The sequence below is a fragment of the Nicrophorus vespilloides genome, unplaced genomic scaffold (genome assembly GCF_001412225.1).
Source record: "Nicrophorus vespilloides isolate i.1.1-1 unplaced genomic scaffold, Nicve_v1.0, whole genome shotgun sequence".
NCBI lineage: Eukaryota > Metazoa > Arthropoda > Insecta > Coleoptera > Silphidae > Nicrophorus > Nicrophorus vespilloides.
In genome coordinates, this window is record NW_017099154.1 from 80197 (window position 1) to 92153 (window position 11957).

Below are 11957 nucleotides of genomic sequence, written 5' to 3' on the forward strand. Positions count from 1 at the left end.
TATATTTTTTTTTATATATGCTCTTCTTTATAATTATATACTCAAAGCTGGCATTACACTTTCCATTTTTTACATAGTTTATTAAATTAATCTATAGAAAAATAACAAAATTAAATACGTATTTCTGTATACAAAAATTCCCTAATGGTAAATCAAACTATTTTTACTGCTTTTTATTGCAAGTGTACACATACATTTTTGAAAACTCAGTGGAACCTCGCTTTACTACTTTAATTCGTTCCAAAATTTCCGGATTTCTACTTGTGTAGTGGAATTCTCGTATATTAAAACATATTCAAAAATACACATAATGTATGTACACAAGTTTTAAAAATGATGTAGCTGGCGCGCAAACCAGGACTTCTCTTCTCATCGTCGCTCGTTAAACGTCTTATTTTTCTTACAATTAATTTTGCTCGTTAAGCAAAATGCACGTTATGCAAGGTGCTCGTTAAGCGAGGTTCCACTGTATGTATTTATTAAGAAATTCGACTTGGAATATATTTTTTTTTTACTTGAACTCGTTTATTTTAAAAACTCAAACATCTGTCAAGACAAATTCAAGGAATTGAGAGAAGAACTTGAAGAAACTGAATTACATTAATATTTTATTATTATTGAATAAAGTTGGTTCCCAGTTTGCTTTCGGTTCTAAATATGTTTTTGAGCAAATTGTGAAAAGCTTTGAAAATTCAAGGAAATCACAAATTAGAATGTATTGGACAATGTATTATAAAAATTTGAATATTGTTTCAATATTAGATAGTTGTGTGTGTAACTAATACATATATTTTGTAATAATGAAATTGTAATCTAAATGTATTTTTTTTGACTCTTAGAAAATTAAGTTTGAAAAAATGCAAGAGTTTCTTTATTAAAATATTCAGTCGGAACAAAAAAGACAACTTCACGATGAGACAAGCGTTATAATTATATTTAATGAGTTTAAATTAAAACTATTCAGTGCAGCGCTGAAAAAGAATTGGGCAGAGTAAGAGAGAAAAAGGCAACAGGATAATTACGTTCGCGTTACGTTATTAAAGTCTGAATTAGAGACGGAAGAAAACGTAAAAGAGCATCTTTTCGTGAGACTCGTGATTTCTGTAATGAATGTTTAAATTATACTGTAATAAGGATTATATAACAAAATCTTTGAACTGATGAAAAGGTTTATTGCATAACCTGGCATATTTATAACTATTTAAATTGTTTCAAGAAAATGATAATTTTAAAATTTGGTAAAAATCATATTTCTTTTACATATCAGTTGTAGTTAATACTGTCTAATTAACAAAGTATAATTAATATATTAAATTGTTTTAAAATATTATTATATAAAAACATATGTATTTTTCAATAAAAATACAAACTAAATTGGCTAGAAATTATGCAATAACTTTATTATATTTCAATTATGCGATTATATAATAATTTGAATATACATCCTTTTAAACATTAAGCTCTATGTACTTTACATTAAATGATAGGAGGCGCGATTGCATCTTGAATGACGTAGGAGCTAAATAAGGTACAAAGTCGTGGATAATCGCTTCTGAAATCTCTTGCGTTCAAGAGGAAAAACTTCATGCTGTATTTCATATAATAATTTGGCAAGACAAGCGGAATCTAATTACGTAATTTCATTCCTCTTTTGTGTGGGCGTACAGAAGGGTTGAGAGAACTTTGCCTGCATAGAAAATGTACTCTCTCTCTGTATTATTCCGTTAGGAAGGATAATTGAACTTTGCATCAACTTAATCGAACAAGAAATAGAATAAAATGATTTAAGATTTGCGAGGGTACGCGACACGGTTGTCTGCCGAAGTGTGCAAAATTTGTAAGGATATTATACTCATCCAACTCTTCAAATCCCGTGTCAGTAGCAAATATGCTTTTGTTTTATTTATTTTAAAGAGTAATAGAAAAAAAAGTGTAGCAACTCTAAGTAAATCACTTATCTAATAAATTAAATATTACTTGGTTTTTGGACCATAAGACGCACCTTTTTTTATTTACTTATAGAAACCAAATCCTGTGCTTAATGTAGGGTTATGTCATGAGCGAAGCTATGCATGCTATAATACAGCAATTTCCCAATTGAAAGCCATTCTAGAATCAGGGAGTCATGTCAAACCTCTCCAACTGTTATGAAGTGCTTTACTCCTTTGCATCTACTAGCTAATCTATGTTTGTCTTGACATTCTGTTGTTACTGTGTTAGTTAGTACAGGAGTGACTCTCAATCAACCTAATAACAAACCAAAACAATACTTAACATTTGGAGACTGAAAGTAAGAGAAACCATCTGGGAGCAAAATAAGATCAACATCCATGTGAGTCTTTGCTGGCTACCTAGTCAACAAGGTATCCCAGGAACGAAATTTCAGACACTCATGCTATGTCATTGTGTCTGAAATTTGTATTATTATACAAACCACCTAGTTTGGTCTCGTGATTCTGGTAAAAATATGAAATACTTCCAATGACAACTTAAATAGACTTGACCTAATTATTTACCAACATCGTAGTAATGGCTGATTACAAGAATATGTATGTTATATCTCATATAGAGACAACATTGTATAATTCCACATTACATTACACTAATTTGCACCACTTGTATGTGTCCTCTCCTAATGTTTCATTTGTGAAGAAGCGTTTCATTCTACGGGTGGAAACGAAACATTTCCATATGGCAATATTTTCCCACCCTCGAGTTAAGCTGTTTTCGCAAGCAGCGAAATATGTTTACGTTTTACCGCACTTTATCCGCGCCCTCACGTTTTTTTTTTTCATTTTCACTTTTTTTGCTCTCTCTCTCAGCCCTCATACCCTTGCTGCCGATGTTATTATTCTGAACAGCCCTACCATTAGACCTCATCCACGGTTCCCCATGTACAAAGCAACATTATCATTACATGACGGCACGGAAGAGAAAGAGAAAACATGAAAGTAGAAACACCTTGCTGCATACATACATACATACATACATCCATTTGACGTTTATTGTTTCGAGTTTATTTTAAATAACGTAATCGTCGTTCGCTTTTACTTTTTACCTTTTTTCTCATTTCCCCATTTTTTTCTCTCATTTTCATTAACGAAACTCCAAGCAAATCCAATTTAAAACCCGACGAAAGTAAACAGATTTATTTATATATATACACGCATATAAATCGTAATTTTGTATTGAACTGCCAGTTACATAAAGGAGCGGATTTAATTGCGACCGAGTAGTTTCTGAATGAGGAAAAAATAATTTAAAAAAACAGGCCTTTAGAGTGGGTTTCTGCAATTATGCAAAATAATTTTGAAGTACGGGAATTTAAATGATATGTTGCCAGCTTTTTCTTTTCTCTGTACGTTTTTTTTTTGTATTCATTTCGTATACGTATTTTTATATATTTATTTCATACTTTTCTACATATTTGTATGGAGAAATGTGGTGTGTTTGGTAGCACATGCGTTTACACAATGCAATTTTAATATGGTTTTTATTTGACATTTACTGCACTTCTGCTCGCATCAAAATTGAATTTATTTTTAATTCCTCTTGTTTTTACATATAATTTCCATATATTTAAAACTAGTAATTTTAATATCTATTATTATATTATCATTAAATTTTAAATAAATTATAATTGAATATTAATAATATTTTATATATTTCGCATATTTCAACATCGAAATGTAGAAAAAACTGAAATGGAAAGTTTCTAAATATTATAATTAAACACATATAAGTTTTTTAAGTAATAGTTTTGAGACCAACTTCTTTCCCACTTTTGTTCGTAAATATATTATATTTATTGAATTATTTATTGGTATATCTTTCTTATATTTGAAAAAGTTGTGAAATACTTTAACAATGTGATAATGCTTCCAATGAAACTGATTATTTTTTTAGATTCAACATACATATGGGAAGCTGCTTGTCTATGATTTTGTAGTTTAGTTTGATAACAATTTTGTGGTGGAGAAACAGGTGTTTGCTTGAAAATATATCCAACATACTCCTCCTTTGAAGATGATAATCTTTATTAATAGTTAATTATCTTCGAAAAGCAAAGTTTATGTAGAGCATATTTGATATTTCCTTGTGATGTGCGGACGGTGACTATACGAACGATGTTGTCCTCCCTGGGATGATCCAAAAATGCTTTTCATATTAACCACCTGGAAGCCTGATTATTGACACATCTTGAATTTCCTCTTCGGCGAATGTGGTTAATGTTTCATCAATAATAAAATGACCAGGTGTAAGGGTTTGTAGGTCATTTGTATTAGATGATAAGAGTGTTAGGGAACAAAAATTATTGCATGCTTCAATTCATGTTAACACTGTTAACATTTAGCTTTAATTAAAATGATTAATTATTGTAAAATGGAAATTATAAAATGTGCGGGGCATGGTGTAAAAAAAGAAATAAGTTGCAACTGTGACGTGTATTTCCTATAATTTTGCGCATATAATTTTTTGCAAAGTTTCTTGTTTGATCTTATTGTAGCTTTGGATCGATCTAATTAATCGCCTTGTTTTCATTTTCGGATCATACTCCTGATTGTTTACGTATTTCTTCGTTAAAACTATTTAACGGCTTGATTTGTTGTTAAATTGAATCCGATTCGAAGGAATCTTGCAACACACTTATGTAAAATGTCTTACTTCATGAGTTTCTACATATGTGTAGATCTAAGATTTTATAGTTTAGTTTGTTCTTGTTTAGAGATATGCGACAACTGAATTACTTTTGTTACATATGATCTACATTAACAATATAGGGAACAGGTTGAAAGTATATCCAACAAATGTCATCTTTCTAATAGTGCGGGCACACCTTTATATGAATTATAATTTCAAGTAATATTTTCTGTGATTTTTAATTATAATAAATAATTTATTTTTAACTTAACAAAACTTAATTCGAACAGTGAGATATCTACTATAAACAAATTATTGTTGCAAATGATATTTACATTTTTGTAGTATAATATTTTAAATTATAATTAATAACTTTATTTGTAACTTTGCAAAACATGCCTATTACCTTAACCTAGTTAGGAGAATATATAAAGTATACACAGCAATGTTAATTATAAATTCTCATAAAACTTTATAACACAAAGAAACATTTGTTTTCGTTCTCTATTAAATATATTATACTGAAATTACGAGTATTTACGGTCCGTTATATTTAATTTGAGTTAATTACAAAGATTTTATACCAATTCCATTTCCTCAGATTACACCAATTAAACTAATTAGAATTTAAATTACTTAGACATTCATTCATTGCACGGATTAATTAAATACCAAATAACTAATTTAACTTGATTTTCCATACTAAAATAAGTAATTTATTTACATATTGATATTAAATAAAAATAAGTTTTGTATGTAGAAATTAAATACTTTATATAGTGGAACCTCGCTTAACGAGTTTAATCCGTTCCAAAATTTCCGGAATAGTCGTATAGTGAAACACGTTTCCCCATATAAACTAATATAAATTACGTTAATGCGTTTCATGACGGACAATAAGAAGTATAACTTGGTCTCGATTTTTCATGATTTTGCCTTTCATATCTATAGTTATTTTTATTATTTAGCTTTTTATTCGGAAACATGGCAGTGTTAATAAATTTTGCACAAAAAATCACAAATAACATATCTGAACACAAGTTTGGAAATATGTGTGAATAATATGTATACACAAGTTTTCAAAATGATGTAGCAGGCGCACAATCCAGGACTTATCTTCTTATCGTCACTCGTTATGCGAAACGTTACTCGTTAAACGAGTCATTTTTCGTACAATTCATTTTAATCGTTAAGCGAAATTATCGTTATGCGAGGTTCTCGTTAAGGGAGGTTCCACTGTAATCTAAATTTATACATTTTATAAAAAGTCTAGTTAATTTAAGTTATCTTAAGTTAAGACATTTTAAATCAAGCTCAGTTAAATTAATTAACCTAATATTAAGTGTACTTAAATTTCAGTGTACTTAAGTCAATAAAACGTCATAATTTATTTTTTGTGTATATTGAAAAATACATGTATTCTGAATTGTGATATGATTTGTATTTCAATTACTTTGTTGCCAAATAAAAAAAAACAGGCACATCCACCACTTGATTGTTACAATTCAATAAAAAATACAATGCAACCATTGAACTCGTAGTATCCATTTATTTACAAACGAAATATTATAATGAAAGATTTAGATATATCCACGTTCATGTCGGTAATCTAAGATACGTATGCAGGTAATCGATAATTCGCATAACTCCAGTGCTTATAAACGACTTAATTACCTCTATTTTCTGGACTTGGAAAGTTAGTTGTTATTCAAAGATTGTTATCAGCAGTAATCTTTATCGTTTCTACATCTATTTTTCCTTGTGCCCATTTACGTGATGCCGTGAATGTATTCCACTTAGTTAACCGATAACGGCCGTTTTCCTTCCATGTAAGCTTCCACATATTTCATATGAATCTTGCCCTATTATCACTTTATTGCCTCCCTTTCATTACGTTTGCTTTTGAACATATATATATATATATATCCATTGAACTCACGAAGCCAATTAAACTCTATATATAAAATACATTATTCATTTATATATTTTTTTACTATTTGTAGAATGCAAGATTTCTTTACCGCAAAAGAATTCATAAATATTTCCAACTATTTCCAACATAATGTGTGTAATTGGTTCCGCAAATATCGCGGACTATTCAAGAAACTAAATACATACATAAATAAACCGCACAATAATTTGAATATTATTTTTTACATTTTATAATCCGGATTTGTCGAAACCGCACTATGCGAGGCATTGATGTATATGTATATTAACATAGCAATTTAAGTTATACAGTGAAACCTCGGTTTAAGAACATAATTTCAACTACCAATAGCCGAATTGACGTATTAATTTTATATTAAATTTTCAAAAGTTTAATAACTTTCATTTGGATTAAATATTCTTAAAATTCTTTCATATTTAAGGCTTTTTCCCTATTTTACTTAATTTTAGGTTACGTAAATATTATTATTTATAAATTGATTAAGATTTTGTATATCTGATTAAAAGAAATAATTATTTATGCTACGTGAATGGATTTTTCCATTTTACATTAAATCTAGATAAATTGGTTTAGTTTTTACAATAACAAATCGGTTGACGTTCAACATTTAAGAATGTAAGAAGGATTTATCTTAAAAAATCAAGGTTCTACTATCTCTAATTTGGAGATAATTAGAGATGGAAAATAATTAAACTGCCTGATTATAGATTGATATACAATTTATATTAAATGCATTAAAATACGGTATTCAGAAACACTTTGATATTTTGTGAAAGTTAATTGAAAAAAGAGTATTTTGTGTATCTCTTTGGGAAATGTGACCCTATCGTTTAATTGAGTAATACATCCTTTGTTCTAACGTGAAATCGATTTCGTAAATAGGAAAAGTAATTAAAAATCTGTTGAGCGCAGATTGAGGAGATTACGAAGTAATAATGGTCTGAGCACATCGAGTGGAGTATACACGTGTGTATGTATATAGATATATGTATATATAGTATATATGGTATATATATATTACACAATGCCCTCAGCAGATCGGATTTCCAGCATTTGATCAATATTGATACATCCGCTAACAAATCAAACAGAAACTTTCCGCAAAGTACTTTGAGCTTCCGCGACTTTAGGGATTAAGTTATAATTGAAACTTTACCAACTTTTCGACAAACAATACTGAATAGAAGAGAGAGTAGGAGAATAAAAAATGAAATCCGGAACGGCAAGAGTAACCGCAATGCCGTTCATTAAAATTCATCAATGTTATGTTAACTTTCTGTAAGTTTAAATCATAGGAGAACATGAATTGCAATGAATGAACCTCGGTGGCCAAAAATAATATATTCTTAAAGTTCATATAATCTCTTCCTCGAAAAACAGATTTGTTCTTTATTGAATTCAATTTTTATAAGAGTAATTAATGCTTAAAGTATACAAAAATACTGTAAACAGGTAAAAACCTAAGTAATGATAAAAATAACAATTAGCGCAATAACAAATTATATGGAATAAATATATTTTTTTAAATTTATATTTAGAATTATTTGAAAAAAAATCATTTTATTTTATTTGTACGAACTGGTTAAGTCACCCTACCCACGTGCCAGTGGTCACAGGTTCAAATCCTGGTCAAGCCAGGCCCTTTGTGAGCCCTCTCGGTGCTTGCAGCAATAGGACCATCGTTCATCACAGATGGACAGTCAAATGAATGAGGTTCAGCATATGGACCTTCAGCCAAGTCGATGAACAATGACAGTGTTAAGGATAGCAGCAGATTCACAGTGAAAGGAAATAGTGGAATTACAGAGCATTAATATACTACTGAACCTACAAATTAAAAATCATCATAATGGTAACTATCCACCGGGAAAGATTACCTACCTAATGTCAACCGCGATCTTAAATTTAATCAATGTTCACATTGATGAAGAGATTGTAAATAAAATTACCCGACATAAAAAAAATTGTAGGAATAATTGATGACGTAACTAATGAGAGTATCTTACGAAGTACCATTGTGTATTCGTCCATAATTGCTAACTTTAATTTAAAAAAATAGAAATTCTATATTATTCATTTTGGATTTTTGTTCGGAAACCGACAAAATTCGATTTAGATTTTAGTGCGGAGACCGTTCTCAATTTTATTAATATTAGCAATTATTAAAACTTAAAAAAATAGTTTTCAAATATTTCTTTTTCTATTTCGCAAGTAAATGCTTTTATACGTAGAATCGATAATTATTGATAAATTTGTTCTTGAGAAAAGGAAGTACTACTTAAAAACCATAATTCTGTTCGGAAAGTGAGAAGTTTTTGGATTTGGTTTTGGAAACTAATTTCCATCTCATTTAATTTTATCTATCAAGTACTTTAATAAATTCTCTATCCGTAATTTGTATTTTTTAATGAATGTGTTAGATAATAAACAATTATAGAAATTTCAAAAATTAAAAAAGTTTTTTTTTTAATTTTTAACTAAAATGCATTTATTTATAGACTCCATATTTGCTGCATTCTTTCATATTCCCCATTGTATGAAAAAATGTGAAATATTTGATTGATAATTTGTTTTTTGGATTTGATAATTTGTATTTTGGATTTTTGTTTTGGAAAATAATTACCACCTCATTTTCATGTTTTTTTACCAGGTACTGTATTTAATACTCCGTAAATTGTACTGATTTATGGATGTGTCTCGTAATATCACCCAATTATTGAAACTAAAAAAAAGTTTTTGAAGTGTTTTTTTTTCAATTTTGCATGGAAATTTGTCTTTGATTTTAATTATAGAAACTAGTTTGCACTATGTGTAATTTTATCTACCAAGTACTTTAATTAACAAACCGTAAATTCTACTGATGAACGCATATGTTTCGAATTGTAAGTTACATAAAGAAATATGCAATTGCTTATTTGTTTGTTGATAAACGAAAATTTTATTTGAAAATAATAAACTTGTTCGGAAACCGAGACGTAATTTGTTTTAGATTTTAATTGTAGATACTAGTTTGCACTACGTTAACTTTTATCAAGTACTTTAATTAACAATCCATAAATATAATTGATTTATGCATGTTTCAGGTAATAATAACCAATTATTGAAACTTAAAAAAAAAAACATTTTTGAAGTGTTTTTTTTCAATTTCGAACTGAAATGCTTTTATGCGTAGAATCGATGTATGCTGCATTATTTCATATTCCCCGTTGCATAGAAAAATTTGCAATATTTTATGGCAGAAAACAAAAATTGTAGACTAGAAATATGCGTTGCTATCATTTATTTAGTATCATTTCGAGTTGTTCCCAGTGGGTGAATTTATTTTTGCACGTAAAAAACTATCGCTTTGTTTAAATTAACGGAATTGCGCTTTTTAGTAAATGTGATTGAAAGTTCTGCAGAGGTTTAACCGTCGGATATCTAAAATTTAAACAATTGTTGATTTTTCATACGCGATTTTATTTTGGTACGCAGTGTTTAATTACTTCTGATGCAACGAAATATTTAAACATCAATTTAATAAATTCATTTAAAATGTATTGTGTTTATAACATGTTTTTCGTCGTATTTTTTTATAATAATACTATTTTTTTATATTTTTCATAAAAATATAAACATAACTTCAATTGTTTTTTATTAATTAAGAAAGAGATCATGTTTAGAGACAATTTCTGTACTAGGAACATGAATCATTTTACTACTGATATAAAATGAACAAATTTCCCGGAAAACATCGTAATCTCTAAACTTTGTGTTGTTTTTCGCAGAGGATCAAGCGAAAATGGAATAAGTTCATCGGTTACCTAAAGTAAACTAAAATTTTCCTAGAATAACGGTACAAGTTTGTTGCTTTTATTTGTATTTCATAATCTTCTAATAGCTGCAATGCTTTAGATAATAAATAACAGATGTATATAACTTCTTCCATTATTATCATATCCTTTTCTGCCTCAATGTTGCAAGATAAAAACTTTGGGCTTTTCTTAATTATTTCTTGCGTTTTCCATTGAAATTCACTGAACTACGTTTTGTTTTATAATATTTCTACATCTACACCATCATTTTAATGGTACCAAATACTATGTAACTTTGAAGTTTCAAGTTTTATAAAAATTGACAATAGTACACATTCCTTTTTTAACACTTTGATATAAATATTTTTCCCAACTTACTTAATTTATATATATATTTTGTACATGTTAAGGACATTTTCTTTTATTTAATATTTCCATAATCAATTTTTTTCCTTATTTATTTACAAACAGTTTAAAGATATTTCTGTTTATTTAATTTGTCTACATTTTCATAATTCGTTTTTATGTGTATACAGCAATACCTCGCTTTGTGTGGTAATCAGCTTTGCCAATATCACGCACTGTTTGAAATAAGTCTAATTGATAACTTTAAATTACGATAATGAGAACAAAAAGAAACTTGACTGTATATAGAAAAGAAACCGCACTATGCGAGGTATAGCTGTAATGAAACAAATATATTAGGGGTATAATTATATAATTTGTTTGTATTGTTTCAGGTGGTGGTTGGATAATTCCTAGTGGAGCTCATCTGTTCTTCGTGTTGTTTATTGGTGCAATATGGTGATTCTTTTCTATGGACAGTTTTTTAGAACACTTTTGGGTGCGTTAAGTAAGTGAAAAATTAAATATTAGGTGATAACCAGAAGAAAACAAGAGGTACTTTCTATAGTCCCGATGCCAATCAAATACCCGGAACTTCAACAAAAACTTCATGAATAACATCTTTGAATTATTTAGTCAAAAGCTGAATTTGGAGAAACAGTATTAAACTTTAGTGAAATGAAAGCAGAATAGAGAAAATCATAATAATAAAGTTTATTATTTTTGAAGAAATATGTGCATAAAAAAGTAATGAAATTAAAATATTTATTAGATAAATTATATAGGTAAATTATGTTTACAAATTCGTTTAATAAAATTTACCTGGTTTAATTGTGCAGATAACATTGAAAACTTGTGCCAAGATATCATTGGATTCCTCTGAAATTATTTGATTTAAATGCAATTACATTTTTTTTAAATACTTTTGCATTCTATACAATATGTGTATAAAAAAATAAATAGTTAAGCAACGTCACAACACGTATACTACTTGGATGGATCATGATTATAGGCAGTGCCATCTATGGATATAATAAAGTAAATTTAATTGTGAGTTTACTAGTGTTATAAATTTCAATACTATACGTACACAAGGCTGAAAAAAGAACACTTGCAAATATTTTAAATGGGATTTGCAATTTACAAATGTTAAAAATATGTTACTTACGCACTGCGCCTGACATAAAACATACAAATCTATCAGGTGTACCAACTACTTTCTGCAG

At 28.5% G+C, this 11957-nt stretch overlaps 1 protein-coding gene across 1 annotated transcript in view; it reads left to right on the forward strand.

Moving 5' to 3' along the window:
* Positions 1-11465, forward strand: part of LOC108564108 — a 79449-nt gene extending 67984 nt beyond the window's left edge. Inside the window, exon 6 of the mRNA XM_017923032.1 lies at positions 11127-11465. Within this exon, the coding sequence (XP_017778521.1) occupies positions 11127-11194 (68 nt within the window). The 3' untranslated portion in view covers positions 11195-11465. The remainder of the gene's footprint in view (positions 1-11126) is intronic.
* The last annotated feature ends 492 nt before the right edge of the window (positions 11466-11957 follow it).